General features: G+C 43.8%; 1 protein-coding gene across 2 annotated transcripts in view; it reads right to left on the bottom strand.

Annotated features, from left to right (window-relative positions):
• CPLX1 (complexin 1) overlaps positions 1-27,763 on the bottom strand; it is a 230,267-nt gene that overhangs the window by 71,064 nt on the left and 131,440 nt on the right. For both annotated transcript variants that reach the window (XM_053292578.1, XM_053292580.1), the window contains exon 3: positions 14,342-14,517. In XM_053292578.1, coding sequence (XP_053148553.1) covers positions 14,342-14,517 — 176 coding nt within the window. The remainder of the gene's footprint in view (positions 1-14,341; positions 14,518-27,763) is intronic.

The raw sequence follows: 27,763 nt of genomic DNA on the forward strand, positions 1-27,763 counted from the left end.
TGCAACCATCCCATGAATAGTTGGGTGGACACTGCCTTGGTCGGCCTGATGGATGATCGCCAATTGGCAGTTGACAGAGGAAGTGTGACTCTGTTGGTCCTTTTGGACCTCCCTGCACCCCAGTCAACATTGGCAGGGAAGTGGCTGTGCTGACATTGACCGGGGTGCAGGGAGCGCCACTGAAGTCCCACGCACCCGCTTTTTATGAGAGCATTGGCAGGGGGGAAAGTGGCTGGGTGGGGGCTGGCAGGTAGACAGAGCCTCCCCTCCCCCTTAAAGAAACCTCCCTGCCCTCTCAAGAGTGCGCAGGACTGGTTCCGTACACATCCCTAGTTGTGAATTGACCCCTGATGCTGGCCTACACCAGGGCACAAGTTAGAATCAATTATTAGTCTCAATTATTAAGTTAGAATGCTCATCTCAAATCCTCCAAATTCTTCATTTATTTTTTCAGGAGAAGAAGTGGGGAATGGGGAAAGAAGCTGCAACCTCAGCCTCCTTCTGCACTTCTTCCCTTCTCACGTGAGTGCGATAAGCCATTTCACCTCAGGAAGGTGCCTGTGAGTGGTTTCTTTTTCACCTCTAGCTGCAGCAACCCCAGGCATAAGAGAATGAAGCTATTCTCATGAGCAGCCTAACCCAGCCTGAGTTAGGCTGCTTGTGTGGAGAGCTGGGATTGCTCTAGATCTTGGTGCTCCTGCCCTGCCTAACCCTCCTCCCCCAGCCTTTCGCCAGGGTTAAGGGCGCAAGCCTCACTAGAATGTCTAGTGGTAGCCTTTGTACAGACAGCTACATTTATTAATTTATTCGATCTTTACCCCACTCATGTTCCAAGGAGCTTGGGGCACTGTTACTGTCTCTTCCTCATGTCACTTCCTGTTTTGTGAAACGTCCTGTACCCTGCCTCCACCTGCTGCTGCTTTTCCGGCTGGGACTGGGTTTCTCTTCCCCTCACAAAGGCCAGCAGAGCCATTAACTGCCACAAGAAGAGGAGGAGGAGGAGGAGGAGGAGGAGGAGCCATCAAGGTAGGAGCAGGGGAACCCCCATCATATTCTTTTTAATTTCTTGCTCTTTTTGTCAATGTTATTTAAGCCAATCTGGAGCTTTGTTGACTGAAGAGCAGGGTAAACATTCCTTAATCAATTAGACAAACAAACAAACAAACAAATCCTTTTAACTTCCCTTGAGATTCCTAAAGGTGATTTTGTTGGGGAAGGAATATGCCCCCCCAAACCATTTTTCTGCAAATATTCGTCTTTTTAAAAGCCATTCTGTGCCTTTGTTTATCTGGCCTTCCTGGCTTCAACACCATTCTCACCCTCGCCCTGCCTGCTGCTGCTTTCATTCTGTGAAATGAACAAACATATTTACAAGGACCGCTGGAAAAATCCAAGGAATGGAGGCATTTTTGACACTGCTGAATTGAAACTAGTTGAAAATTACTAGCTTCAACTCAGCCTTAATACTTTCCATTTCTTCAGCCTTTCCAAAAGTATAGTTAGTGGCTCTAGGGTCAAAGACAAATTGTCCAGGAAACTTTAGTTTAAAAGTTTCCCTTAACAAAGCCACAAAATGGAGGTATTTGTAAGATGTCTTGATTTATACAGTGACTTCTATGAGCGATTCCTATCAGCAGTCAACGTATTTCTCATTGCTTGTTCTGATGTCCGGCAACTTGTACACTAATCTGTTTACACAGGTATCCCATAGTGTGGTTCTTAATCAATTCAAATTTGCATTGAGAAGGCCATCACTGTGCCCTTCAAGCAGAATAAGATGGGTTTCTTCTATGGTGAGGCATCCCCTTTGATCACCACTCTGACAAAAAGCCCATGCATCTTGGATTTTATTTTAATCAGAGAAGCTATGATGAAGTGGCAAAACTGGGAGGCATTTTGGAGATTTGGGGGAATGAGGGTGATTTGAGGGGAAGATGAACTATAATGCTGCCACCAGAAGTCATAGTAGTTTTCCTAGTGTTTATTCCTTTTGATTTCCAAGGAACTTCCTTTCTGTCATCACAGGTAAACTAGGGGGCAGTTTTGGTCCGCACCTTTGCCCCCTGCAACTGAGTTACTACTCCAGTTTGTGCTCTCTCTTTCCCCTCCACCAGAATGAGAGAGAGGGAGGGAGAAAGAGAGAGAGAGGAGCAAGAGCGAGAGAGAGAGAGAGAGAGCACGTGCACTGGAACGGTGGTGCAGTGAGAGACTAACTGGCAAAGTGGATGCCCTCTGCCTGCTACAGCAAGTGATAATGGCTGGAGGGCTGGCAGTCTGCACTAACATCTGACCAAGGGGATGAGCCAGTGAGTTGGGTTGCAGCAGGGTTGAGGTGAGAGTGGTGGCAACAGGCAGGTGGTGTGACTCTTTACATAAGAACAGCCCTGCTGGATCAGGCATCTAGTCCAGCATATATTCCGCACAGTGGCCCACCAGATGTCTCTGAGAAGGCCACAGGCAGGAGGTGAGGGCATGTCCTCTCTCTTGCTCCCCCGCAACTGGTATTTGAAGGCATCTTGCCTCTGAGGCTGGAGGTGGCCTATAGCCACCAGACTAGTAACCATTGATAGACCTGTCCTCCATGAATTAGTCCAAGCCCCCTTTATAGCCATCCAGGCTGGTGGCCATCACCACATCCCGTGGCTGAGAATTCCATAGATTAATTATGCACTGTGTGAAAAAGTACTTCCTTTTTTTGGTCCTAAATTTCCTGGCCTTCAGTTTCATGAGATGACTCCTAGTTCTAATGTTGTGAGAGAGGGAGCAAAATTTATTTCTGTCCACTCTCTCTACTCCATGCCTAATTTTATACACCTCTATCATGTCTCCCCATAGCCACCTCTTTTCCAAATGAAAAAGCCCCAGATGCTGTAGCCTTGCCCCATTAGGAAGGTGCTCCTGGCCCCTGATCATCTTGTTTGCCCTCTTTTGCACCTATTCCAGTTCTCGGGGGGGGGGGCACACTTTCCACCTTGTGGCCCACTCACTGCCAGAGGCTGTCACCTCACTTGCCTCATGGGGGAGGCACCCCTAGGGTGATGTGAGTGTCAGTGGTCATGATCAGAGCCTTTTATGAGCTGAACATCCCTCAGGATTCTCTGAAATAGGCATGGGTTCTGTGGCAAACTTGCAGGAGGTCACTGGCAGATAAATCAAGGTAAAAGGGTTTCTTGAAGTAAAAAGTTTTAAAACAACCGAATTAGGGCCAAACTAGAAAATATATTTGTTCCATGATGGGAGCTTGTGTGCTTGTTATTTCTAATGTAAATAGCATATGCTGGGTTGGAAATCCAGGTTGGGGTGGCTTTAACCCTTTACCCCCACCATTTTCTTTTTAAATCTCTTTATTAAAACAGATTTTCAACGCTAAACAACATGGATCCAAATACAAATAGAAAAACTTAATATAACAAACCCCGATTCATCAATCCACCCAGACTCTGATATTGTCCAAGATAGGAAAACAACCATACTTTTCCTAATTAGTGTACAGAATAAAATCTGACCAAATTACATAAAAAGCATTATTTGTAGTCTGGTTTGAACAGGACTGAATAATATGGGTTAGCTTTTCTGAGATTGCAATATGCAATAAATTCTTATACCAGATTGCCATCGGCATGGTTTGATTTTTGCAATGTTTGGCTATAGCGAACGTGGCAGCAGTTACCATATGCACAATTATTATTTTTATACAATACAGTCACATCTGTTTTGACCCCATAAAATACATTTACTAATGCTAGCTGGGGGCATAATCCTATGTTCTGGTTTGTAATCTTGCTCATCTTCATGAATACCTCTGTGCACAAGGATGAGACCCTGACAGGTCCTCAAAGTTGAAAATAGGTACCCTTCATCCTGCAACCACTCCAGCAAAACAAAGAGTTTTTTTTTTTTTTTTTTTTTTGCTATATGCTATTTTTACTGGGGTCAGGTAGTACCATCTATGGAAAACTTTGAGAAAGTTATCCTTAATTTCGACCGAAGAGGAAGTAATTGACTTCCATTTCCATATGTTCTTCCACTCCTGATCTTTGATTTCCTGTTGGAAGGAAGTCATTTACCCCCACCATTTTCCAAACTAGATTGTTCACCTCCAGCTGCTGGTTGCCCTAGGAAAAAGCCCATGTGCATCCATGGAAGCTTTCCTACTCAAATAATATTGGTGGTGGTGCAGGGGGCGGGGAAGACAATTTGGATCAAGACCATAGGCTAGGCCAGGGCTTCTCAACTTCAGCCCTCCTGCAGATGTTGGCCTACAACTCCAATAATCCCTGGCTATTGTCCACTGTGGCTGGGGATTATGGGAGTTGTAGTGTAAAAACAGCTGGGGGCCCAAAGCTGAGCAGGCCTGGTCTAGATAAAGAGGTAAAGCCCCCCCCCCCGCTATCCCAGTCTGGATTAGGTCTCCCAATGTGTGCTATCTATATTATTAATTCTCCTGGGTGTGCCTTGGAATGTGCATCGCAGCACCCAGCTGATTGGCTGGGTGGCAGACTTGCCTGGCTGAGGCGCACCCAGGAGGATTGGTTGCCACGGCAGCAGGCCTGACCCAGCCATGGAGGCAAGGTCTAGGAGGGGGGAAAGATAGTGCGGGGGGCAGAAGTGACGGTGGGGAGGAGAGGTGGCTGGGCCCGCAAGCGGAGACTGGGGCAGAAGGGGGGGGGGAGAGGTAACCGCCAGCCCCAAAGAGCACACAGAGGCTCTGTACGGGGTGTATGGAGGCTTCCAGTCACACAATAAGCATATCATCTAGTTTGGCTCTTAAAGAATGAGGTCTCCTCTTCAAAAGGTATACAAATGCCTAACTTGTTGCTTTGATTTGAAAGGGACTACTTTGAGTAATTTCCCTCATCATGTCAGTCAACGTAATTTATACTAGACCATTCCGCTTATGATAGTGAAGTCCTTGAATGCTGATGGCTGTACTAAGGTTATCAGTCTTTGCTCAGATCAAATAAAGTTGTGTTCAGCAACACAGTGCAATCATTCCAGTCAAACCTCAGAAGAGATTCCAATGTTTAACTCATTCAGATTTTCACGATTCTGTTCTGCTCAGTTAGGCATGTAAAGAGTAGCCGGGTAATTTCACATTCCAATTCCTGGTGCGTTATTTGTCCTCTTTGCAAATAGGAACTTTGTTTAGATAAAACAAGAACCAAAGAGAATTCAAGGTTTTGAAAGAGCTGGGATTTGCAGAGGAAGCCTGTGGGACTAGGCCGCCTGGATCTCATTAGGAGTCAGGAGGAGGCTTTGATATCTATCGATTTCACACCTTGCTGAGTTTTACTCTTTAAGGGAATTAGGTACTCACAACTACTTGCATTTCAAAAAGAAATCTCTCCCTAGCTTTGAACAACTTGGAAATACGTTCTGCTGTAATGTGTCTTCTAAATGACCTTTATGTATTTTACAAATTTAATGCAGTTCATATCAGTGAGCCTCTTGACTGTGATGAACATAAACTTCTGAATTCACCTTAAACAACTTTGGGACAGGCAGACTGCCTCTGAAAGCCTCATTGGACCTATCAAAATTCATTTTCCTTTTCTCAAAGTTTGGGGGCTGTTCTGCTCAAGCATGAAGGAATGTCCACACTGGTGCTGAAATGTTGCATATATTTGCAATACTGCAGCTCATTCAGACTAAGCTTCTTTGACATCTGATCCAGAGGATTGGGATTCTGTGGTCAGGAGGTCCAATCTTCTTTGGTTAGGGAGAGATGATATTATGATTTTATTTCATCATTATTAAAATAATTGCTCCCTTAGTTATTTTGTTCCTGGTTTGCGGCTTTCAGTGGCAATATTTGAGCAGAAGTAGAAAAGAACACCAGCTCCTCATTGACAGATGGGGCCACCCAGATCTGACATCGTGCAGAAGATCTATCTTGTGCTTGATACTTCATCCCCCTGCTTGAGAGACAGATACATACAATACAGACTTGCAGACTATGGATAGCTCACCTATCATAGTCATACAGGTAGACCTTGTTACTTGTGGTCCCAACATCTGTGGTTCCCTGTATCCATGGTCAGGAAATTGACACCTGCCCTTGATATATGCAGTGCATAAAAGGGCTTAAAGCTGATATCTGTGGTTTCTAGGTGGCCGGAAATGACCTCCAAGGTCATTTCCAGTCACCATTTTGTGGCGCAGAGCGATTTTGTGGCTCTTCTTTGGAAAAAATTTCTCATTATTTTTGGAAGAAAAATGTTGGAATTCTAGCTTTGGGGGGCATTGCTGGACAGCTGGAGACCCACAGAGCATGGGATGGCACTTTCCTTCAATTATTTTAACTCCAGGAACCTAACCTTCCCCTGCATTACTGTTGCCTCAGTGCCTTGTTACTGGTGATTACGCTATCCAAGAACAGAACCCCCGCAGATAACAAGGTCTACCTATATTCATGGCAGTCTGCCCCCAATGACTTTTGGATTCATATCTTGTTTGAGACATATTTATTGAGACATATTGGGGAGCAGCGATATAGGAATATTCTGAAAGGGAGCCAGCGTGGTGTAGTGGTTAGAGTGCTGGACTAGGACCGGGAAGACCCGAGTTCAAATCTCCATTCAGCCGTGAGACTTGCTGGGTGACTCTGGGCCAGTCACTTCTCTCTCAGCCTAGCCTACTTCACAGGGTTGTTGTGAGGAGAAACTTAAGTATGCCATACACTGCTCTGGGCTCCTTGGAGAAAGAGTGAGATATAAAATGTAAAATAAAATAAATACTACTACTACTACTACTACTACTATTTACATAGTTTTTCAACAGAAGTTTAAGAAGAATCTTCTTCTTCTTTAAAAAATAAACACAAGGCAGACACCAGCAACAGCCACTTGAAGGATGCTGTTGAATAGGACCATAATATGCTTTTTTAAAAAAATAAATAAATAGAGGGTATACTTTATTCTTCTCCTACTGCTGTCTGTGGCTATTGGGCCACACATTGCTTCTCTGGACCTGCCCCAGCCTCCTCCCTTCATCTCTGCCCCATCCTTATAATGAAATACAGTTGTGCTGCATGCATGCAATCACCTCCCAGGGATCTCCGAAGTGGGCAGGAAATATGTTGCTCTCCAGCATGTCTTATAGTGAGGGGCGTCCCAAGCCAGCAGCAGAAACAAGGGGTGGGGTAGTGGGGCATCCCTGCCATCTTGCCCCCTACATCATCTAATAAGTAATTTCCATATATATAGAAGGCATGATAGTTTAGGGGGGATGGAGGAAAAGCATTATTGAAGGAGATTTGTTATGCATATGAACTGTTTAATATTATTTTGCTTAGGGGGTATGAAATGATCCACAATTATTCTGCAATGTTGTTAGCCAGATTGAACCAAATCAGACAATATCCAATATTGCAAATGAGAAGTGTTTATTAATGTAATGACTGCATGTCTAATTTATTTATGCATATTTATTTATCTGGGAAAGTATAGACATTCAAATAAAGAGTGAAAAGGAGAGAAAAAACAAGCCCCCCTCCCCCAATTTGTGAAGCTCCAAATTATAAATAGTATTTGGAAAATACTATTTTCCATGCCTCTGGTAAAAGTTAAGGCACATTATTTATGACCCCATTAATCATCTGTGCTAGTTGAAATTCACATCATTGGTGAGTTATCAATAATTAAAAGAGAAGATGTCATTAAAGTCTGCTAGACAGGACATTGCAGTCACCCGGGATGTAAACTTTATCTTCAGAATTACAGAACATGATTAATGGGGAGGGGAAAGTATTATCTCTGTTTGAGGCCCTTGACCTTCAGACATGCCCGGAATATTCTTCTGCCTGCAGAAAGCAATGGGGTTGGTCACAGAGGGCGGGATATGTCTTGGATGTGGAATGAATATTCTACATTGCCCAGCAGGAAAAGAACATCTTCAAATCTGAATTTTCAGGCAATTAGTTTCTTCTCTTTTGAGTCGAGTTTCTTTGGACCTCTAGTGATATCAGCCGCTAAAGTTTCTTTTAATCCCACACTGCTCCCCAGAACGTACTTGTAAAACATTTAACAGTTTCATGAAAACCAGGGAATTTTGTAAAAATGCAGCAAAGCAACTGAAAAGAAAGTGCTGGTTTTTTTCATAGGATCATAGGAAGCTGCCATATACTGAGTCAGACCATTGGTCTATCTAGCTCAGTATTGTCTACCAGGGCTGTTCAACTTTGGCCCTCCTGCAGATGTTGGCCTACAACTCCCATAATCCCTGGCTATTGGCCACTGTGGCTGGGGATTATGGGAGTTGCAGTCCAAAAACAGCTGGGGGGGATGAAGTTGAGCAGACTTGGACTGGCAGCAGCTTCTCCAAGGTTGCAGGCAAGAGTCTCTCTGCCCTATATCTTGGAGATGCCAGGGAGGGAACTTGGAACCTTCTGCATGCAAGCATGCAGATGCTTTTCCCAGAGTGGCTCCATCCCCTTTTACAGTGCTCATGCATGGGATTCACTGATAGCCAGTCCTTCACTGATGGATTTAAACCCTCTTGGGCTCTCAGGTTTCAAGTTCTGAAATACTTCTGGATTTATTTTAACTGAAAATCCCAGGTTGTGGCAGTAACCAGGAGTACTTCTCCTCAACTCTGAGGAAGGAATAATCTATTTCTCCCCCATGCCCTCTTCTTTGGCATCTTAAAAAAAATGTATTGTACAGAATGAAGCAGGATAAAGGTAAGTCTTCAATAAAGCATTAGCCTGAGGGTCAAACTAGGTATTGTTTTAAATGCATATTTGGACCCTGCATTTTCCCTTCTCTTTTTGCAGGGGAGTGAACCAGCTTTGAACTGGGGCAGAAAAGTAATGGAACTTTGACACTTGACCCCTGCCATGGCCCTTGATCATGCACTCCTACATGTGCTATTTGCTTGGGTGGGTGGGGGGGAGGTTTCCATTGGCACCAATTCCAAGAGAAATGGGGTGCATGATGGCCATGGGGTGCACCCATGAGAATCTTGGGGTTAGGCTCTTCAGCATATTTCCAGCTCTTCAGCATAGTCCTAAAAATCATCAAGGCGGGGGCAGAAATAAGAGGAGTAGAGCACAGTAACATGAACCTTCCAGCTCCTCCAGCAAGGGCTCCCCAAGCCCTCAGAATTTCACACACAAAAACCACCCTTTGAACAATTCTCTAAATACTGGGGAGTGGAGCTCCACTCTGGGCCAAGCTAGGAATGACACCACAAAATCAACTTGAACATATAGTGCAGGGATTCTCAGCATTTGGTCCCCAGATGTTATTGGACTTCAACTCACATAATCCTCAACCAAAGGCTACTGGGGCTGGGGATTATGTGAGTTGAAGTCTAAGAACATCTGGGGACCCAACGTTGAGAATCTCTGTTATAGTGCATTTATAAGGAAAATAAATTAAAACCACAACACATGCTCCTTGCTTCACAGTTCTCATGCAGACCTTTTGGATCACAAACCAATTTGAGCACAGTGCATTAGTTTTTTTAAAAATGTTTGTTTCTTCAGATGTATTACAGTTAGTTCCACTTGCACTAGATGTGAAGTACTCTATGGCTAGAGAGAACTCTTTCTGGCAGTTTTACTGTGGTAGAGGAAAATCATTAAAAATTATAGGATTGACCAATTTTCTTGAAAAGAAAATATACAGAGTCCTGCCATATTGGACTACATGTATGCCCAATTTCAGAACTCTAAGCCTAGTCATTCTGGGAATTTAAAGAGTTGGGCAAGAGGACGGTGTGGCGGGGGGGATGTTGCACTTTTTTATGAAGGCAAAGGGGAAAACAATTCCACATGAGGGTGTAATGATGGTCCAAGGAGGGCTTCAATTTCAGAGGTTTTTGTAATTTTCTGCCATGAAACAAGCCACTTACAGGACTTTGACTTTTTTTGAAGTTTTAAAAAATATATAAAAAATCATTAAAAATCATTGAATCAACTGATCTGCTTCAAAATCAATACACAGAAGCCTGCTAACCTGTCCTATATTTGTGCCCCATTTCAGAACTCTAGGCCAAGCCAGTTCAGAAATATAAAAATGACTTTTCCTTTGGGGAAAATCATGAGGCCTTCTAGGACAGTAGGCACACAGACCTGGGCCCTCCTCAGGTCCATGCCTAATGGTGCCCCTGTCTGTAAGTCATGTTATGCAGATTGACCCAAGGCTACCCAACTGCTACAATGGCACAAATCATACCTCTGCACGAATAGGCTCTGCATATGGGCACTGGTTCTCACAAACAGCCCAACTACATTAGAGCCCACCAACAATTGATTACTCCTATATTGCCAGCATTACCAGACAGATCTTCTCTATCTGGTCATCTTGTAACTAAATACCTATTATTGGATAAAGTTAGATAACGTTTAGCTGCTAAATTTTAGGGGTGTGCACAAATCAATATCTGTAATTTGATTCAAGGTTGAATCAAATCTCAGACACCCCCCTCCCCAATTGATTTGTCAAAAGCAGCTGGCTTGGCCAGCTGCCTTGACAAATCACCCCAACTTGACCTGAATTGATTCCAGCAAAATGGGCCTCAAAATGGTGCCCAATTCACACAAATCAGTTCGGGTCGTATTGAGGTGATTTGTCAAGGCAGCTGGCCAAGACAGCTGCTTTTGACAAATCAATTAGGGGCACCTGCAATTTGATTCAACCTGGTTTTCTGGGGAGAGCTGGTCTACCAATTGGGATCAGCAGGGAGACCAAACCTCCACTCCAGACTATTATGTCAGCCTGCCTCAGAGAGCTGGTCTACTCACCAATCCCAATGGTTAGACCAGCTCTCCTGGTTTGCCAGGGAGAGCTGGTCTACCAATTGGAATCAGTGGGAAGACCAACCCTCTGCTCCAGACTTAGTGCATCAGTTCGTCTTGGAGAGCTGGTCAACCCACCAATCCGAATTGGTAGACCAGCTCTCCTGGTTTGCCAGGGAGAGCTGGTCTACCAATTGGAATCAGTGGGAGGACCAACCCTCTACTCCGGACTTAATGCATCAGTTTGTTTTGGAGAGCTTGTCAGCCCGCCAATCCCAGTTGGTAGACCAGCAATCCCCAGAAAGAAGCACCATTTTGAGGCCTGTTTACCTAGCAAAACAGGCCTCAAAATGGCGCCCAAATCAATTTGAGTTGAATTGGGGATGATTATATTCTACCCCGAATCTGGCTCCTTTTATCAGGGTTATTTGATTCAGGGTAGAATCACTGTACCAATTCAACCCAAATCAATTCATGGGTGAATCAGTTTGCAAATCCCTACTAAATTTATCTCAGTTGCTGTAAGAATGAGGAAACAACTTGTGAACTAATGCAGATGGTAGGACTGTTCTGTGGGGTGAGGATTATTGTGAGTCACTTATTCTTTATTTATGAATTTTGTTGGAATTTTAATTTCCATATTTTGTGTTGTACGCGATTGTTGCTTATATCTACTTCTGGCCCACTGACTGCAATAAACTGAACAAATAGCCCCTCTGCTTGAGTGTTGCTGGATTGTAGGCTCAGTGGTTGCCTCCACCAGCACTCATGTGGGGCTGCCTTCTGTCTGAACTGTGATTTGATTGCTGACAGATGACTCTTCACAGAGATAATGTGAACATTCTGTCTAAGACAGAAGTTCGCAACCTGTGGTCCTCCAGACATTGTTGAACTACAACTCCCATCATTCCCAGCTACAATTTATTGTGGCTGGGGATAATGGGAGTAGTAGTTTAGCAACATCTGGAGGACAATAAGTTGGAATGTTGTAGTCTAGGGCATCCTTATTTGCTCATATTTGCAAATGAAATGACTTGCCTAGAAAGCATGAGGTTGCCGGTTCGAATCCCCTCTGGTATGTTCCCCAGACTATGGGAAACACCTGTATCAGGCAGCAGCAATACAGGAGGATACCGAAAGGCATCATCTCATACTGCACAGGAGATGGCAATGGTAAACCCCTCCGGTATTCTACCAAAGAAAAACCACAGGGCTCTGTGGTCACCAGGAGCCAATACCGACTCAACTGCACACTTTACCTTTACTTTATTGCAATTCTCAAGTGATGAAGCTGGATGTGTGAATCAGCCTTTACTGAAATTTTCTCATCTTTGTCCCATTCGCTTTTAAAACAAGTTTCCCTTGATTGATTAAAAACAAATAACTGGGATGTTTAAGCTAAACTATATTTGCACAATATTAAATTTAAAATAAATGAAATATGCCCCGTTCTTGCTGTTGCTACTGTAGTACAACCTTTTTTCATGCTGAACTTTCAGTCTGTTTTTGAGAGTACTGTAGCAATATTCTACTTTCCCATTCAGCAAGCAATAATAGACCCTTTGATGCATGGAGGGAACAAAGCAAGAATTCAACCAAGTGATTCATATTCCTGATTCAGAACAAAAATGTGCACAGACTGATGGAAATCTAGATTGAACTATGTCTTCCATTGTGCTTTGTACAATACAAAGACTGTCAGTATTGTGATGTTTAATGACTACCATTGCTAAGTGCACTTCTTTCTATATTTTCCTTCTCTAGTCTTGTAATTTAATTTCATAGGTTGTTTTACATTTCTGCACTGAAAAGCCTGTTGAGAATCCACATTTGCATATAGCCAAATTTAGAATTTATTTGTTGACTTCTTGACTTCTCCAAATGAAGTCAAGGAGCAATGGCCTAGTTAAATGAACCTGGTGAGTGAAGGCTGCACAGCCCTCAGGGACATATTTCTCGAAGGCAAAGAACACAGAGACAGGGGAATCAGTAAAAATTGGTTCCTCTTTGTGCATACTCTGCTGCTTGGCAAGACTCTGGTTGAGCTCAGAGCAGCCTTGCTGTGCGAAGATGCAGATCCATGATAGCACCAGATGTTTCCTCAACATGTCATGTCAACCACTTTTGTGGGGCTGGAGTAAGGCACTAGTACACATTTGGCAATTGTAAGAAAGGTAACCAAATTTTAATTTGCTCTCCATTTACCACATAGCTAGTATGGATGAGATGAAGAATGAAATTAGAGATATGTGGTAATGATGCATGCCTCCACAATACTGGAAACCCTGGAGAAAAAAGATGTTAATATTTGCAATAAATTTGGATTCTCCACGTTTCAAGGCCTTCTTCTGAGGATTAAAACTATAACTCACAAAACTGACATTCCCAAAGAAAACCATATCAAAAGCAAACAATTATACATAAATCATGAATTCCTCAATGGTTTCCTAGGTACAGCTTTGAATTCAAAGAAAGGCAAAGATTCAAAGAACCATCACTTTTTGTATTCTCACACAAAACTTAAAGTGCATCCTCCTGCCACAAATTGGTTTATAATGAGAATGCAAAAATCTACATTGACCAGAATGATCAAATGCATTCCAAATCTTTTGCACCTTCTGTTTCACATTGACAATGACTATGCACTCAAATAAACAGTAAGAGAGAAGCTCAAATGCAACTGAAAGTGTGAAAACGACATCATTCACTATTTGTTGGCTGGGAATCTCTTATTCACAGTTAGATAATGTACAATTAACACTTGATATATATTCAGCTTGCAAATTCAAAAGTGAATGAAGGCCTGAAACCTTTGACAATACTTTGTATCTTATTATGTTCAAGTTATGTTTAAGGGATCTTTCTCCCTACCTCTTTTTTTCTTTTTCAGTTTTACTCACATATATTATTACTATCCTCGGTCATGTTATATGCACTGTTGTAATTTCATTGCAGTAAACAAATAAATATATGACAATACTTTGTAGACATTCCAAAGGAATGTCTGTCTGAAATGCTGCTTGCTTGAATCAACCAAGCAGATGAAAATACTGTTAAGGGGAAAGCAAGAAATATGGCATCTTCAAAGCTATTAAAATACAATATTGGAAATTATGTATAGTTTTCTCTAGCCCTATCTATATCAGCTTATCCATTATATAGACAGGGATGCCTTTAATTTGAAGACTATCTTCATTATTGTTCAAATATAGACTGTTTGATTCTTGGGGACCCATCTTTTTATAAAACAAAGCAGGGGTGTAGCTATAACTGAGCAAATGGGCTCCTAGAACCCGGGCTCTCCTGCTCTTGAGCCTCCCGCCCACTCCATCCCTCCCTATTTTCTTCATTATCTCCCTCACTCCAAGGGGCCGCTGGGGAGAAGGGTGAACACAGGCCCCCTTTCCCCTAGATATGCCCTGATAAGAGTAATACAACTGTGATGGACAATTGCTATCACTGTTTTAATAAATCATCATCATCATCATCATCAGGGATTCAATCCTAGCTTTTCCATGCAATGTTGCTATTCACAGGTGTTGCCTAGACCCAAGCTGAAGTAATTCCATATTTCAGGCTTAGCCTGAAAGCAAATCCTACCTTGTCCCGAATCCCTTGCCTCACGTTTTCCCTTTCAGCCTCCATCTTGGCATATTTAGCTTTCCTTTCTTCTTCCTGCTGCCTAAGAGCCTCCTGCCGTTCTTCTTCCTTCTTGGCAGCATCTGGGTCCTTCTCTTCTTCTCCACCCAACATTTTCCCCATGTCTTTGGTAGCCCCTAAGGAAGCAACAAGAGAAACATGATATAAGCAAAAAGCCTTTTACTGTAAAGAGACCGTCTGGATGGAAAGGAGCACACTGCTCTTTATACATATTAATATTATCCCTGTGCAAAGTCAGATCGGAAATGTCAGAATTCATCTAAAATTTGCAAAATTGATTTAAATAATCTAACATCTCTGATCCGATATTGACTTCCCGATATCAGATAGGAAATATCCAATATGATGTGAGAGAGTCAGAATTCATGCCAGGAGTCATGTTGAGAGATCATAAGTACAAAATGGCAGAAGCCACCATTTTAAAACATTCAAAAATAGGATCCCCCCCTCCCCAAAGGTGAATGGAGAAATTGAAAGAGATTCACTAAAAATAACTGTCTGGTCCTGGAGACTTGAAACTTGACATACATGTGGGGAAGGAGGTCAAGTCCTCCTGTACTTTACAATTTTATAAGAATTGGGTATTTCTCTAATTTTTGGTGAATTTTTGTTTCTGTTTTTTTTTAAAGCTTAAAATGGTGACAAATCCAAAACTTTACAAAAGGCTATGGATCTGAAACCCCGCCTGGGAATGTTATTCCACCAACATGTGGAGGAATCTGCCCATTGCGTTCATGAAAAGGGGTAATAGTATGCCCTTGTTGCTCCCCCTTTTATGTCTCCAGATTTCATATGATTATGAAATATGCCACACATGAAGCCCACATTGGTAGGACTCTGTAATATTTTCCCCAGGCTATGGGTAACTCCTCTGATGTTGGGGGAATTTCTGAAAAAAATATTTAAAAAATGACTAAAAATAGTGAAATCTGGTTTGTTTCAAGCCAGAATTTTACAAAATGTTCTGGAATTGACGTCCTCTCTAGTACCAACATTCCAACCCCATGAGAAGAAAAAGGGGCATTCCTTTGATTTTATATTCATTTCTGCCTTTCCCATTGCAAAAACACACAGTCAATAAAGGTGAAAGTATTTTGAACATTTCTGTTGTTAGAAAGAATTTCTCACTTTCCCTTCTAGCCATTAAGGGATTAAAAGGTGTGAAGTCCTTTTAATCCCTTTTAAAAGGTCTGCCTATTCTTGCAATGGGGAAGAAAAAATAATATAAAATCAAAAGAATCTCCTTTTCCCTCCACATTGGGGTAGAATGATGGTCCAAGGAGGGGCTTAAGATCCCTTAAGATTTTTTTAAAAGTAAGCAGGTCTTTAAAGAAGTTTTGTTCCAAGCCAGATTTTAACATTTTTAGTCATTTTATTTTTTTCAAAAATCAGATAACTTCTAACCTATAACAGATAACCCAAAACTTAAAAATTTTTTTACACTGGGTCCTGCCAATGTGGACTTCATGTACATATAGATTTCATAACTGTATGCCCATCCATTCTGGAAATTGGCAGGGGGGGCGCATTCTGTTTTCATGAAGGCAAAGGGCAGGTTCTTCTACATGCTGGTGGAATAATGGTCCAAGGAGGGTCTTCAGTTTCAAACGTTTTTGTAAAGTTCTGGCTTGAAACAAATATTTTATGGGATATTTCAAAAACCCATAAAAATTAGGAAATTGGCCGATTCTCTTAAAATTAATTTCAGTGGGCCCTCATCTGCTTTCCCACTTGTGCGGCAAGTTCAGATATCTGACCGGAAATCTGACTCCAACCCAATATCCAACATGCCCATTGGGCAAAAATCCAATTCCAAAATTTTCAGAATTGGGTCAGGTCAGATTGGGATCAGATCCGACATTTTCAAGCATGCACAGGGCTAGTACATATATCATGGTTATTATGAGTTGAGTGGAGGATATGCAAAAGCCCTGGCCATTGTGTGCACTTACTGGATTTTGAGGAGAACATGCCCAAATTCCAGGTCAATGTTCATAGTTTCAAATGATATTATCATAAGAAGAAGAGTAATCCATGCTTTGCCTGTTGATGATGCACATTCTCCACTTGGACACAGTCACCAGTCAGTATATAAAATCCTCATGTTCTCCAGCAACATACTGAGACTTGGGCACTAAGCACTGTCCTCTGTTGATTTGTGTACACTCTCTATTTAACCACACACACACACACACACACCCCACACACACACATTTGCAGTTTACAAGCATTCCTCTTATACCACAAAATGGCCATGCATGCTCCCTTCGGTCGTTGCTAGTGGATGTCCAGATGTGTTTATGTGTTTAGAACACTATATTCATCTCTCCACCACTTAAGCTTTTTTGTGTTTTTGCAGTTTTTGAAGCACTTTCCATGGAATCTGACATGGATTGAAATGGAGTGAACTGGGAAAATATTGTTTGTCCATTCACTGCTTTGTAATTCAGTGAATGTCCAGACTCTCTGTTTTAAAGATTACTTGAGAAAACTGACAAGGGTTGAGGAATGGTTTAATTCTCCAGGTGTTTCCAGTGGGAGAGTTTCCCCTCATTTTCCAGCAATTTAAGCATTTTTTCTGCAATTTTTTATTTTTATTTTTCTGGTAGTGTGGGTGAGGTATGGGACCTACTTGTAAAACAGCATGCTTCTAGCTTTTGTGGTTTGGTTTGAAAGTTTCATGTCAGCAAGTCAGTCAATCAGTCAATGAGGCCCAAACATCTTTATACACACACACACACACACCTGAATCCCCTGCTCAGCTGTTTTACTGCTGTTTTAGTTCTTGTCCTGTTCTTGATTATCCTGTTGATTGTGGCTTGTTTTAATTATTGCTTGTCTCAGATTTTATTGTAATTTTTAAAATTGTGCACTTAGACCGTTTTAGAGGCACTCTTTGTGGAAAGGCTGCCTAAATATCTATATCTATATCTATATCTATATCTATATCTATATCTATATCTATATCTATATCTATATCTATATCTATATCTATATATCTACCTGCTGTCCATATTGCACACTCACCTGGTTTTCCCCTTTGCGCCCACACCCCAAGAAGACACGAGACACAGAGAATTATGAGGAAAGGGCCACAATTTTATTACTATAAAATTCAGTGAAGCTGCAATGGAAACTGGGATTGACTCTCCACCCCCACAGTGTGGTCCCTAAAGGTGTGCCACCTCTGTGGCAGCCTAGCCTAATTCACATGGGTGAAAACACCTTGGCTCCAGGCAGCCCCATAGCTCTAAAGTGCAGTCTGCCCCTCTTAGCGGGCCGAAGGTCAGGTCTCTGTCCTTGGTGACACCCCACTCCGAAGCCACCAAGCCTTTTCAGGGGATGTTGCCTGACAGGGTAGACCAGGCTAGGTCAGACTTCCCTGATCTGCCAAGCTCCAAGGGATCTGACTGGCTGCTGCATAGCCAAACACTTACCTGAAGGTGCTTACCAAGGCTTAGATGTTACTTCCCAGGGCACTATACCTGCCAAATTGTGACCAGGAGAGGAAAACTTTAACTAACTAACTAACTAGTACAGTCAGAGGCAGGTGAAAAAAGACATGCACCCAGGGACAATCAGGTGAACTCACTCAGTTCAAACCAGTTTCCACTTTATTAGGCCCAGCTTCACAAGACATATTCCAGGATGCAATAAAAGGAAGAAGTTATTTCAAATAAGTAATATTATAACATCTGTATCCAGGCGATTGTTGTACAATCAGGTGGCTTTAAACCCATGGAAGCTCATCAGTAGCCTTTTGCTCCCCTGCCCCAAACAGTGACCAGCAAGCCCAGACTGTACCCAAGGGAAGGGCGGGAGGGTGCCTGCTGAGGACGGACTGAGGGAGAAACCCTGAACAGCCGTTGTAGGCCATAAGTCCCGCCCCCTCCACACATAGGAGTCACTGGGCTCCAATCTCTGCCATGTGCTCCTTGTGCACAGGGCTGGGGCAAAAAAGCCATGTTGCCGAATTGGGAAGCGAGCAACTGGATTCTCCAGACTAGTGCATTTCATCTCAGTTCTACCAATCTCAAGATGAGATGTTATTACAAACTCAATCTACATCCTTCTAAATCCCAACTCCCTTGAGCCTCTCGAAGTGATGATGTGCTGGTCAGGTCTTTTTAAGATTCTGAGACGCCCAAAGACAGAATGTACATTTGAGCCACCCCCCAGTTTCTTCTCTCCAGATGACATGCTACACAACATGACACATGTGCTAGAACATAACATTTGCAGTGGTAGAACATAACATTTGCACAGTTGCACAACATATTGTGCAAGCACAAACATTGTGCACAGAGGTGGTATGCAACAGCACAGTCATTGATTATATACAATGGGCGCTCTTTTGCAAAATTCCATTTGCACCATTTGTAAGTGTGTGCAGCAGCACTCTTGCATAGCTGCTCAAGCATTATGTTTGGTTATGTGTGTAGCATTGTGCAGTTTGTCAGCCACTGCATCCTGTGTCAATGTAATAACCCAAAACACTGAAATAACTCTTGATTCTGATGTTTTATTGTCATTTTACTGCCTTGAATGGAAAGGATTGAACTGATCATTTCACATATTGAGCTATACTTTGGATACCCCCACCCCCAGTATTTAGGGCCCGGGGCAATTGCCCCTCTCAGCCCCTAGAAAAGGCCCTGGTGTTCACTCACACCTGCATGCATCTCTCACTAGATTTCTGTACATTTGATTACTGTACACTCAATGATGAGCACCTGAGGGTATAAACTGGATTCCCTGAAAACCTCCACAATTGTGGCAATGCAAGGTGATTTTAAAAAATCAAATCAAATCTGTAGTGTTAGACCTTGATGTTTCGGTCACTAAGTGAGGACTATGGATGCATGAATCTGCCTGTGCCTTTCCAGTTGTACTCAGACCATTAGGGATCTGCACGAAACACAATTCGAGCACTGAATTGCTGCATATCCCCTGCAACTTTAACAGGCAGGAGAGCAGGTCTATACCTGCTCCTCCTCCACTCACTGCAATAGGAGGTTCGGTGGTGCTTGCCCCCAGCTATGATGGCATGCCATCAGAGCGTCTCCCAGTTGCCCTCATGCGATACTGGCATGCAATGGCCTCTGTGCATGTGCAGCGGCCATTTACATGGTAGCAACCATGCTGACCATGCAAATGGCCACCATGCATGTGTGGAGACAATGTGCATGCTGGCTTCAAGTGAGGGCAGCTGGGAAATGCCTCGCTGGCACATGATCATAGCTGGGGGAAGTGCCACCAAACTTCCTGTGGCGGTGAGCAGAGGAGGAGCAGGTATGGACCTGCTCTCCTCCCTATTAAAGCTGCAGGAGATGTGCAGTGATTCAGTGCTCAAATTGCATTTTGTGCACATCCCTAGGTCCAGTTAGCTCACTATTGTCTGCTTTGACTGACAGCTGCTCTCCAAGGTTTCAGACAGACGTCATTCCCAGCCCTACCTGGAGATTCCAGGGATTGAACCTAGGACCTTCTGCATGCAAAGCAGATGCTCTTCCACTAAGTTATGGCCCCTTCCCCCCTCCATCTCTGTCCAGTCATGCATTTACTTACATAACTCATAACAACTGAGTTCATAAACAGCAGCTAATAGCTGATTGGGCTGATTATTGTACTCCCTAGGATGTAACATGACAGAGACATGATACATTCTGAGAGATAAGAAATACTGCAAAGCAGAAAATCATTAGTAGTCTTATTCATTTTCCAGTCAAAGTGCATTCTCTGTAAATTGCTGTAATGAATGATAATTCTTGGGGTTTTCATACTGTACCAATTGTAGAATTCTTGGAAGTGGGTGCTGTGCAGTGGAAAGAATATTAGACTCGGACTGGTGTGACCTAGGTTCAAATCCCCATTCACCCATGAAGCCTGGGGGAAACACATAGGAGAAAGCTGCCTTATATTGAGTCAGACCCTTGGTCCATCTAGCTCTGCACAATGACTGGCAGAAGCTCTCTAAGGTTTCAGACAAAAGTATTTCCCATCTCTACCTAGAGATACCAGGAATTGAACCAGGGACCTTCTGCATGCAAAGCAGACACTCTACTACAGAGCTTTGGCCCCATCCCAGTTAGAATTCAGACCAGTTAGACTGAACTCTAACTCCAGTCAGAGTGAAATCTATCCTTCAGATTGATGGGAGGATTTGAACTGGGGACTTCCTAGCTCACACAGATAGCCATTACACTATAGCCCTATTCACATTTTATGTACAGTGAGCTGCATGTACAGTTATTCACACACTGACTGACATGTCCCGCAGCATAAAGCGGGCAATGTAGACCCACCTGTACTGCTGTGGAGAGCAGGGCCAGGTGGAACAGAAGCCAGGCAGAAAGAGCACCCAGAGGAGAGAGGATCTCTCAGTGTACCATGCTCATGGTGTGGTGCATAGAGGGATGCTGGAGGACTTCCTCCTCCAGCTTCCTGCCCTGCTGCTCGCTTCAGCATGGCTCATGTGCCACATGAGCGGCAGAGCCTCTTAACACAATGTGATCATTTGTGGGGAGGAAGGCAGGAGCCTGCCTCCCAGCCAACCCTCCACCCCGCCAGCACTTTTGGTCATGTGCATGACCATATTGTCTGAACAGGGCTTAAATCAGCCCTATCATAGGACAATCCAACTGAAAACTGCTGCTGAAGGCATATCCCAAGTTTTGGCATTTTTATTTTCTCTAGACAATTTTGAGTCCGGAAAACTACATCAGCTTTATCTCCAGTTAGTTTATCTTCAGGTAGAGCTGCCCCGGCTGTAATGAGTTAAGCTACTCTGGAAACTAAATTCAGAGATATCGTGACAGAAGAAAAGATAGCATTATTGCTTCTAAGCACTGCTTTATAGGCTGTCATTACGCCATAACACAACCTTAACCTGGCTGCTTCTGCAGGCTTAGGCAAGGCTGGAATTCGGCATTACTTTTAGATTTAAAGACTTCAGTCCAATACTATTCCAATCAGTGGGATGTACACCACACAGTGTGGGCATGATCCAGCCCTAACAGATGGTAGCTGGGAAGCCCAGGTTTGCAACTGTATGTTGATCTGGCGCAAGAGCTGCCCATGGGATATGGAATATCCGAGCATCCCTAGAGTCTTTGCAGCTCCTACTGGGACCTCACTGCTGAAAGGGCCAAGCAGGAAGGGGAAAGAGCCAGCTGGACTGAAACATTCTGGCCACTCAGGTCCAACCACTTTCAGAACTCGGGGCCCCCAAGTACACCACTCGGATCTTATAGAAGCATTAGAGCCCCTCTACAAAGGAATTTGCTCCAGCCAGGTGTGTGTGTGTGTGTGTGTGCATGCGTGCTATCCAGCATGCAGGGGAATTGACACATCTGGCCCTACTAGGGCTCATGAACTGTACACAGCACCTCCCGGGCTGCTTGGCCACGCCCTCTGCACATGCACAGTATAGCCCTGTTTTCATCGGTGCAGTGTTGGAGGGTATGGGTTTGTTGTCATATGAACGAATCATATTTGACCTTCCAAACCAGAGCAGAACTTCCAGGGGACATGATGCTCAGTGAATGATATATCGGAGCAAGTATTACAAACTGCTCAAAACAGGGGCATAGCTAGGGGGAAGGGGGCTGTGTTGACCCCTCTTCCCAGCGGCCCTCAGAGTGAGGGAGTTAATGAAGAAAATAGGGAGGGGTGGATCTGGAGGGCCCTCTGGAGCTTGGGGCCCCGGGTTCTTTGAACCCATCGACTCAATTATAGCTATGTCCCGGACTCCAAATTATATTCTGAACCAGGTGATTGCAAACTACAGCAACAGTCCAGTGCTATTATGCACACATGAGTCCCATGTTGGCTGGTTGGGCTCCTTGGCCCACTGAGGTTTGAGTGAACACACCTGGCTGGATAACAGGTGCAAGAGGAGGAAGCTGGCTGCATGGAAAGACAGGAGACAGAGACTCAGATCAGGAAAAAGAGCTACCAGACACAATGAGACCTCTAAGAACAACAGTCTGTTCCAAAGGCCCACCAGGGGCAAGTATGCTGTGAGCAGAGGCATACTTAGCCATGGGCCTTGAGGATTTGGTCCGTGGCCTCCTGTCTCCAAGGGGTCCTCCAAATGTTCTGGCTGCCCCGAGCGCGCCCCGCTGTGCAAATTAAATCTTTTGTTTTAAATACTTTTTTCAATTGCTGCTTTGCAGTGGGGATGGTAGCGGAGACAGGGCGGCTTGCAGGGTGTGCGGGCACTCGAGTGGAGACCAAGGTGGGGAGGCAGAAGAGGCAGCAAGAGCTCCTTCTCTGAGCCTGCCTGTCTCCCAAATGACAGATCAGGCCATTTTCAGCTCATTTAGGGAATCTCTGCACACAGACAGAGAGTAAAAAATAAAAAAAGTTTTAAAAAAGATTTAACTTGCCCCCATCCCCACCCCACAGCCCACAAGCGGGGTGGGGTGGGGGGCTCCAAAGCCCTTCAGGTCCAAACTCCAAAATTACCTATGTGCACCCCTGGCTATAAGTGGACGATATATTTAAGAGCAGGCTCCGATGATGGTTCAAAATATTTCCTCTTCACGGAGCTGTATAGAGTTTAAAGGGGCCTGAAGCTTTATGTTAATATATAGTTTGTTTATATATATACAGTAGAACTATATAGTTCTTAGGCAGAACCAACCCTAGTGTTAGCCTTCCTCAAACAGGAAGTTTGGGAGTACAATTGAAAGGGAAGAAAAAGGTCGGTGTGTTGTTCCCAACCTGACGAGGGGTAGACCTGGGTTTTCTGCCTCAGGCAGCAAAGCATATTGGGCCACCTGTGCTTCTAGGCAGGTCTGCTGGCTCTTTGGGAATGGACTGATATTCACTTGGGGAGTCTCCATTGCAGTTCAAGGTCAGAATCCGACAGCAGGTCTTCTTCCAATGGAAGTCCACTGCCTGCTCTTCTTCAGATCGCGTGACCATTCACTTGAGTTTCCAGAGGCTGCGTCTTCAGTGACAGAGGCCTGGTCTTCCCGTGCTCCACAAAGAGGTGGTAACATGCTCTGAAGGTGTTGTAGCACTTCATATTTTGTGTGTGTGTGTGTGTAAAATATCGGCGAGCTTCCCAAAGCAGTACAGTCAAATATACCACCTTCTTCTTCTGCATGTGGGGACCCAGCATTACTCACTACTCAGTGAGGCTGTGCACACGAGCAGCCACACTCAGGCTTCGGCAGCCCACCCTGGGCTTAGCTGCTCATGTGCACGTCTGAGATCAAGCCTGATCCCAGCACTGCCTCGGCTCCAAGCCTGAGTTTTTAACTCAGCCTTTTACCGGGGTTAGAGGGCATGAGTGCACCCTCCACCCCAGGGCCGGGATCATGTGTGTGCTTGGGCTGCTTGCCTAGAGGGTCCGACTCCTAAAGTCAGGTGCCTAGAGGGCCCGACTCCTGGGGTAGTCCCCCAATGCGCCACACTTATCACATCATGCGTTGTGGGATATCCGGAGGCTGCGACTCATTTTCCCGGCCCCCAGAGATCCTCACTACTTGATGCAGTGCAAATTGTTTGGGAGCGTGAGCCGTACACTACATAGTAAAATACTGATCGTCTGGGGACAAGGTAGGTTCGTCCCTGCCTCCTCTCCTCTCCCTGCCCTGGGGACGGTTGTGTGAACCATGCTTCCCAGTCCTAAATCAATTTGCTTAGGCAGCACCTTACAAACGGAACAATTCCCAGAGTTCAAACGGAAATTTCTGAGAACAAACAGAAATTTCCCTGAGGAAATTGACATGGATGAAATTTGCTTTCCATGTCATCTAAGATTGCAAAGACACTCATTAATCACAGTGACTGACTCACTGTGATACATGGCGAATTGGAAGTGATGCCATGTACTACAAGGAGCTCTTATGTCATATTCTTCTCTAACAACTTTAGCATGTTACTTGGGATGCAGGGGAAATAATCTAGATCTTTTACCCCTCCTCTTCCTCCTCCTGCTGCCTCCTCCTGCTGCCTCCTCCTCCTCCTCCCTTTTTCGAATGATGCTATTAACAGCAGGTTTTTGGCAATTCAACAACAAAAGCCCCAATGATTCATTTGTGATTCAGAAAAAATATATATTGGGAGTTAGAACAGCTATCTGGAGAAATAGACAACTTCTATCCTTTCACTAGGGCTTCAGGGAAAGGTTTTTAAAAACCTGTCTTTAAAATATGGATTCCACCCCTCCACACACCAAAAAAAGCAGAGAGAATTAATCTTCTTAAATCTTATTATGATCAATTTATGGTCAAATTTCTATGTCTGAAATAGTATGGTAGCCATTGGAATTCTGCTTACATGGGATTTTTTTCCCCAATCAACGATGTGATTGGCTCTCATATTGCTTCTGCAGTGTATCATTCTGATCCTGTACGGTCTGATTCATCAGGGTTACTCTTATGATAGGGGTGTGTTAGGGTTTATACATGTTTTTGAAATGGGCAGAGTTGTGACTACAACCAGGAATAGGAATCAGGAGCAGTGGGATAGTGCAGTAAGGATGGTTCCCCCACACTGTAATTACATAAAGTTGTCCCTTTGTCTCCCTTCCCACCATTTCATTATCTCTCCAAGGCAGCCAGTATGATTTTTATTAAAGCAAATACCCTTGACATTTTAATAATCAAGTGATTACATGACAGCTCTTTTTTTTTAAAGAGACGATTAAAGTTGAACAACTGTTATATGCCTGAACCTTAATGGAAGGTCAACAGAGCTTATTAAAAAACCGAATCAGTGGCAGGGAGCTCACCATATTGTTTTTGCGGAAGCTTTAATGAGTAATTATTTCCAGTTTCAGGACCAAACTTGATGTGATGTTAATCACATCATTGGCCCTTGCAGGTTTGATTTTTCAAGTGGAAACAGCAGCTATGGAGGGGCCTAATCAGGATTGGGGCTGCATTTGGAGAAGGAGAGAGATTTTTTTAACCCTTTACTCCCACACTGTGCCTCTGATGAAGATGACCCCTCCCACAGCTGCCACCTCTTTCAATAGGGAAGTTGCCATGAGTCCTGAACCTGATCATGTCTTCCCTTCTGCTGCTATTTCCACCTAGAGGGGAAGAAACAAGCACATGAAGGTCAATGGCAGGACTAATGTCACATCAAGTTTGGACCTTATTTCATCCGCCAGTTGCTTGGAAGCATCCTTGAATAATTAGCATTAGCATTAGCACTTACATTTATATACCGCTCTATAGCCGGAGCTCTCTAAGCGGTTTACAATGATTTTAGCATATTGCCCCCAACATTCTGGGTACTCATTTTACCGACCTTGGAAGGATGGAAGGCTGAGTCAACCTTGAGCCCCTGGTCAGGATCGAACTTGTAACTTTCTGGTTACAGGGCAGCAGTTTTACCACTGCGCCACCAGGGGCTCTTCAATTAGACATTGAACTTCAGAGCTGGTAGCATTCAAGCAGGGGGAAGGAAGCTTACCCTCATCAGTCAGTACTAGCCTTCAAGGCAGTGGTGTCCTACCTCCCAAATCAGTAGTACACCCTTGCAGTCCCCCAATGCTGCTTCTTGACAGCCACACATAAAAACTCCATCTCTCTCTCTCTCTCTCTCTCCTTTATTGGCCACCTTCCAAATGGCAAAACAGTCTTTACTGTCTGTCAGGTAGGGTGCCACCAGCATTCTTAGCTCTAGGAACATCGACTGACTATCAGAGGCTATTAAGCAGGCACCCTAGAAAAGTAAAGGATCAAGAAAAGTAAAGGATGAGAGAGCTATGCTACATTCAACACAATAGCATCCCTATAACAATACATTTCCTACAAGTGAATTCCAATTAATTGTAAAGGGATGCATTTCTCTAAAATGCAGAAATCTGAAAAAGTTAAAAACGTTTAAGGATGTAATCCTAAACATGCTGAAAAGGAGAGAAGCATTGTTGATAATACTCAGGGGCAAAGCTAAAATAGGTTCAAAGAACCCGGGCCACCTGGTTTTGGGGGGCCGCCTGACTCAGCCCTCCCGCTGAGCTCCAGTTGGTACTCATTTCCCAGCCAGGTTTGTTGCTGGGTGAGTGTTTTGTTCGTTATCTCTGTGAGCAAGAAACCGAAGAAAACATGCACCCCACACCAAACCCAGCTGGGAAATGAGCGGGTGTTTGCTGGTAGGGTGCATCTATTTTCCTTTTTCTCCCTATAGCAAGGGAGAGAAAGGAAAATAGATGTACCCAGCCAACAAATGCCTGCTGGGAATTAGCTCCAAAGGGCCTGCATGGGCCATCCGGGCTCTGACCATGCCCCCTCGCATGTGATGTCACACACGAGGGGAGTCATTGGCATGCAGCCCAGTAGGAACGCTGGGAACTGTGGTGAACTTGGGCCCCCATTCTACTCTCTGCAACTCTGATAATATTGGGCTTTATTTCTGGATAAACATGGCTAGGATTGTATTGCAAGACTCAGCTGGTTCATACATCATGAGGAACTTTGGTTTATTTAAATTAACTTAGATTACTTTAAAACTTATTTTTACATATTTAAAACTTAGTTTTAACATAGGCCCCATTCACAAGTAATGGGAAACCAGAGTTAAAAGAGCCTGAGGTTGACTTTCCTGTATGACCGAATTAATGAAAGCCCTGTCCTGTCAGAAAAGTGACCCAATGTTTCCCTTCCCAAACTCCCTTTTGAAACATTGGACTGTAGTGAGTTTCACTGCTCCTGAGGTTTGCAGCTGCCTGCCGTACATCTGAAATCTGAACTGCAGGCTGTGTTGGCTGTAACCAGAGTTGAGGGAGGAAGCTCCTCCCTCTCTCTGTGATTAGCTGTTGGGGCTGTCCTTCATTCCAGAAGGAAACCCACACAGACAGTTCGCCTTCCTCTCTGCAGTTTCCCTGACTGCAGTTCGGTTCCAGACAGTTTCATCCAATTGTGGACAGGTAAGCATGGGTGGGAGGGCGGAACTTGGGGTCCTTTGGAGCCTCAGTTCTGCATTATGTGTGAATGGGGTGATAGCCTTAGGTCTGTATGATGTCTGATCTCACTCTTACAATATACTTAGGTAAGTTTGTTTTGAATGGATGAATGAATGAATGAATGAACAACTTTATTTATTGGCTGCTCCATAACATTTGTTCTCAGGGTGACTTACAATGTAAAACTGTAAAACAACAATAGAATAAAAAACACAATAAACTGAAAACAAAGAAAACTACAGTAAAATGCAACTAAAAACAAAACAAAATCTTTTTTTAAAAGGCCCAGGTGAACAAAAAGGTCTTCACCTGGCATCTAAAAGAACATAATCATGGTGCCAGGTGAGCCTCACAGAGATGGCTATGCCATAAATTTAGTGCCACCACTGAAGATGCCCTCTCCCTAGTAGCCTATCCACATCATCTCATTTGGC

The sequence above is a fragment of the Hemicordylus capensis genome, chromosome 2 (assembly GCF_027244095.1).
Source record: "Hemicordylus capensis ecotype Gifberg chromosome 2, rHemCap1.1.pri, whole genome shotgun sequence".
In the NCBI taxonomy this organism is placed as follows: domain Eukaryota; kingdom Metazoa; phylum Chordata; class Lepidosauria; order Squamata; family Cordylidae; genus Hemicordylus; species Hemicordylus capensis.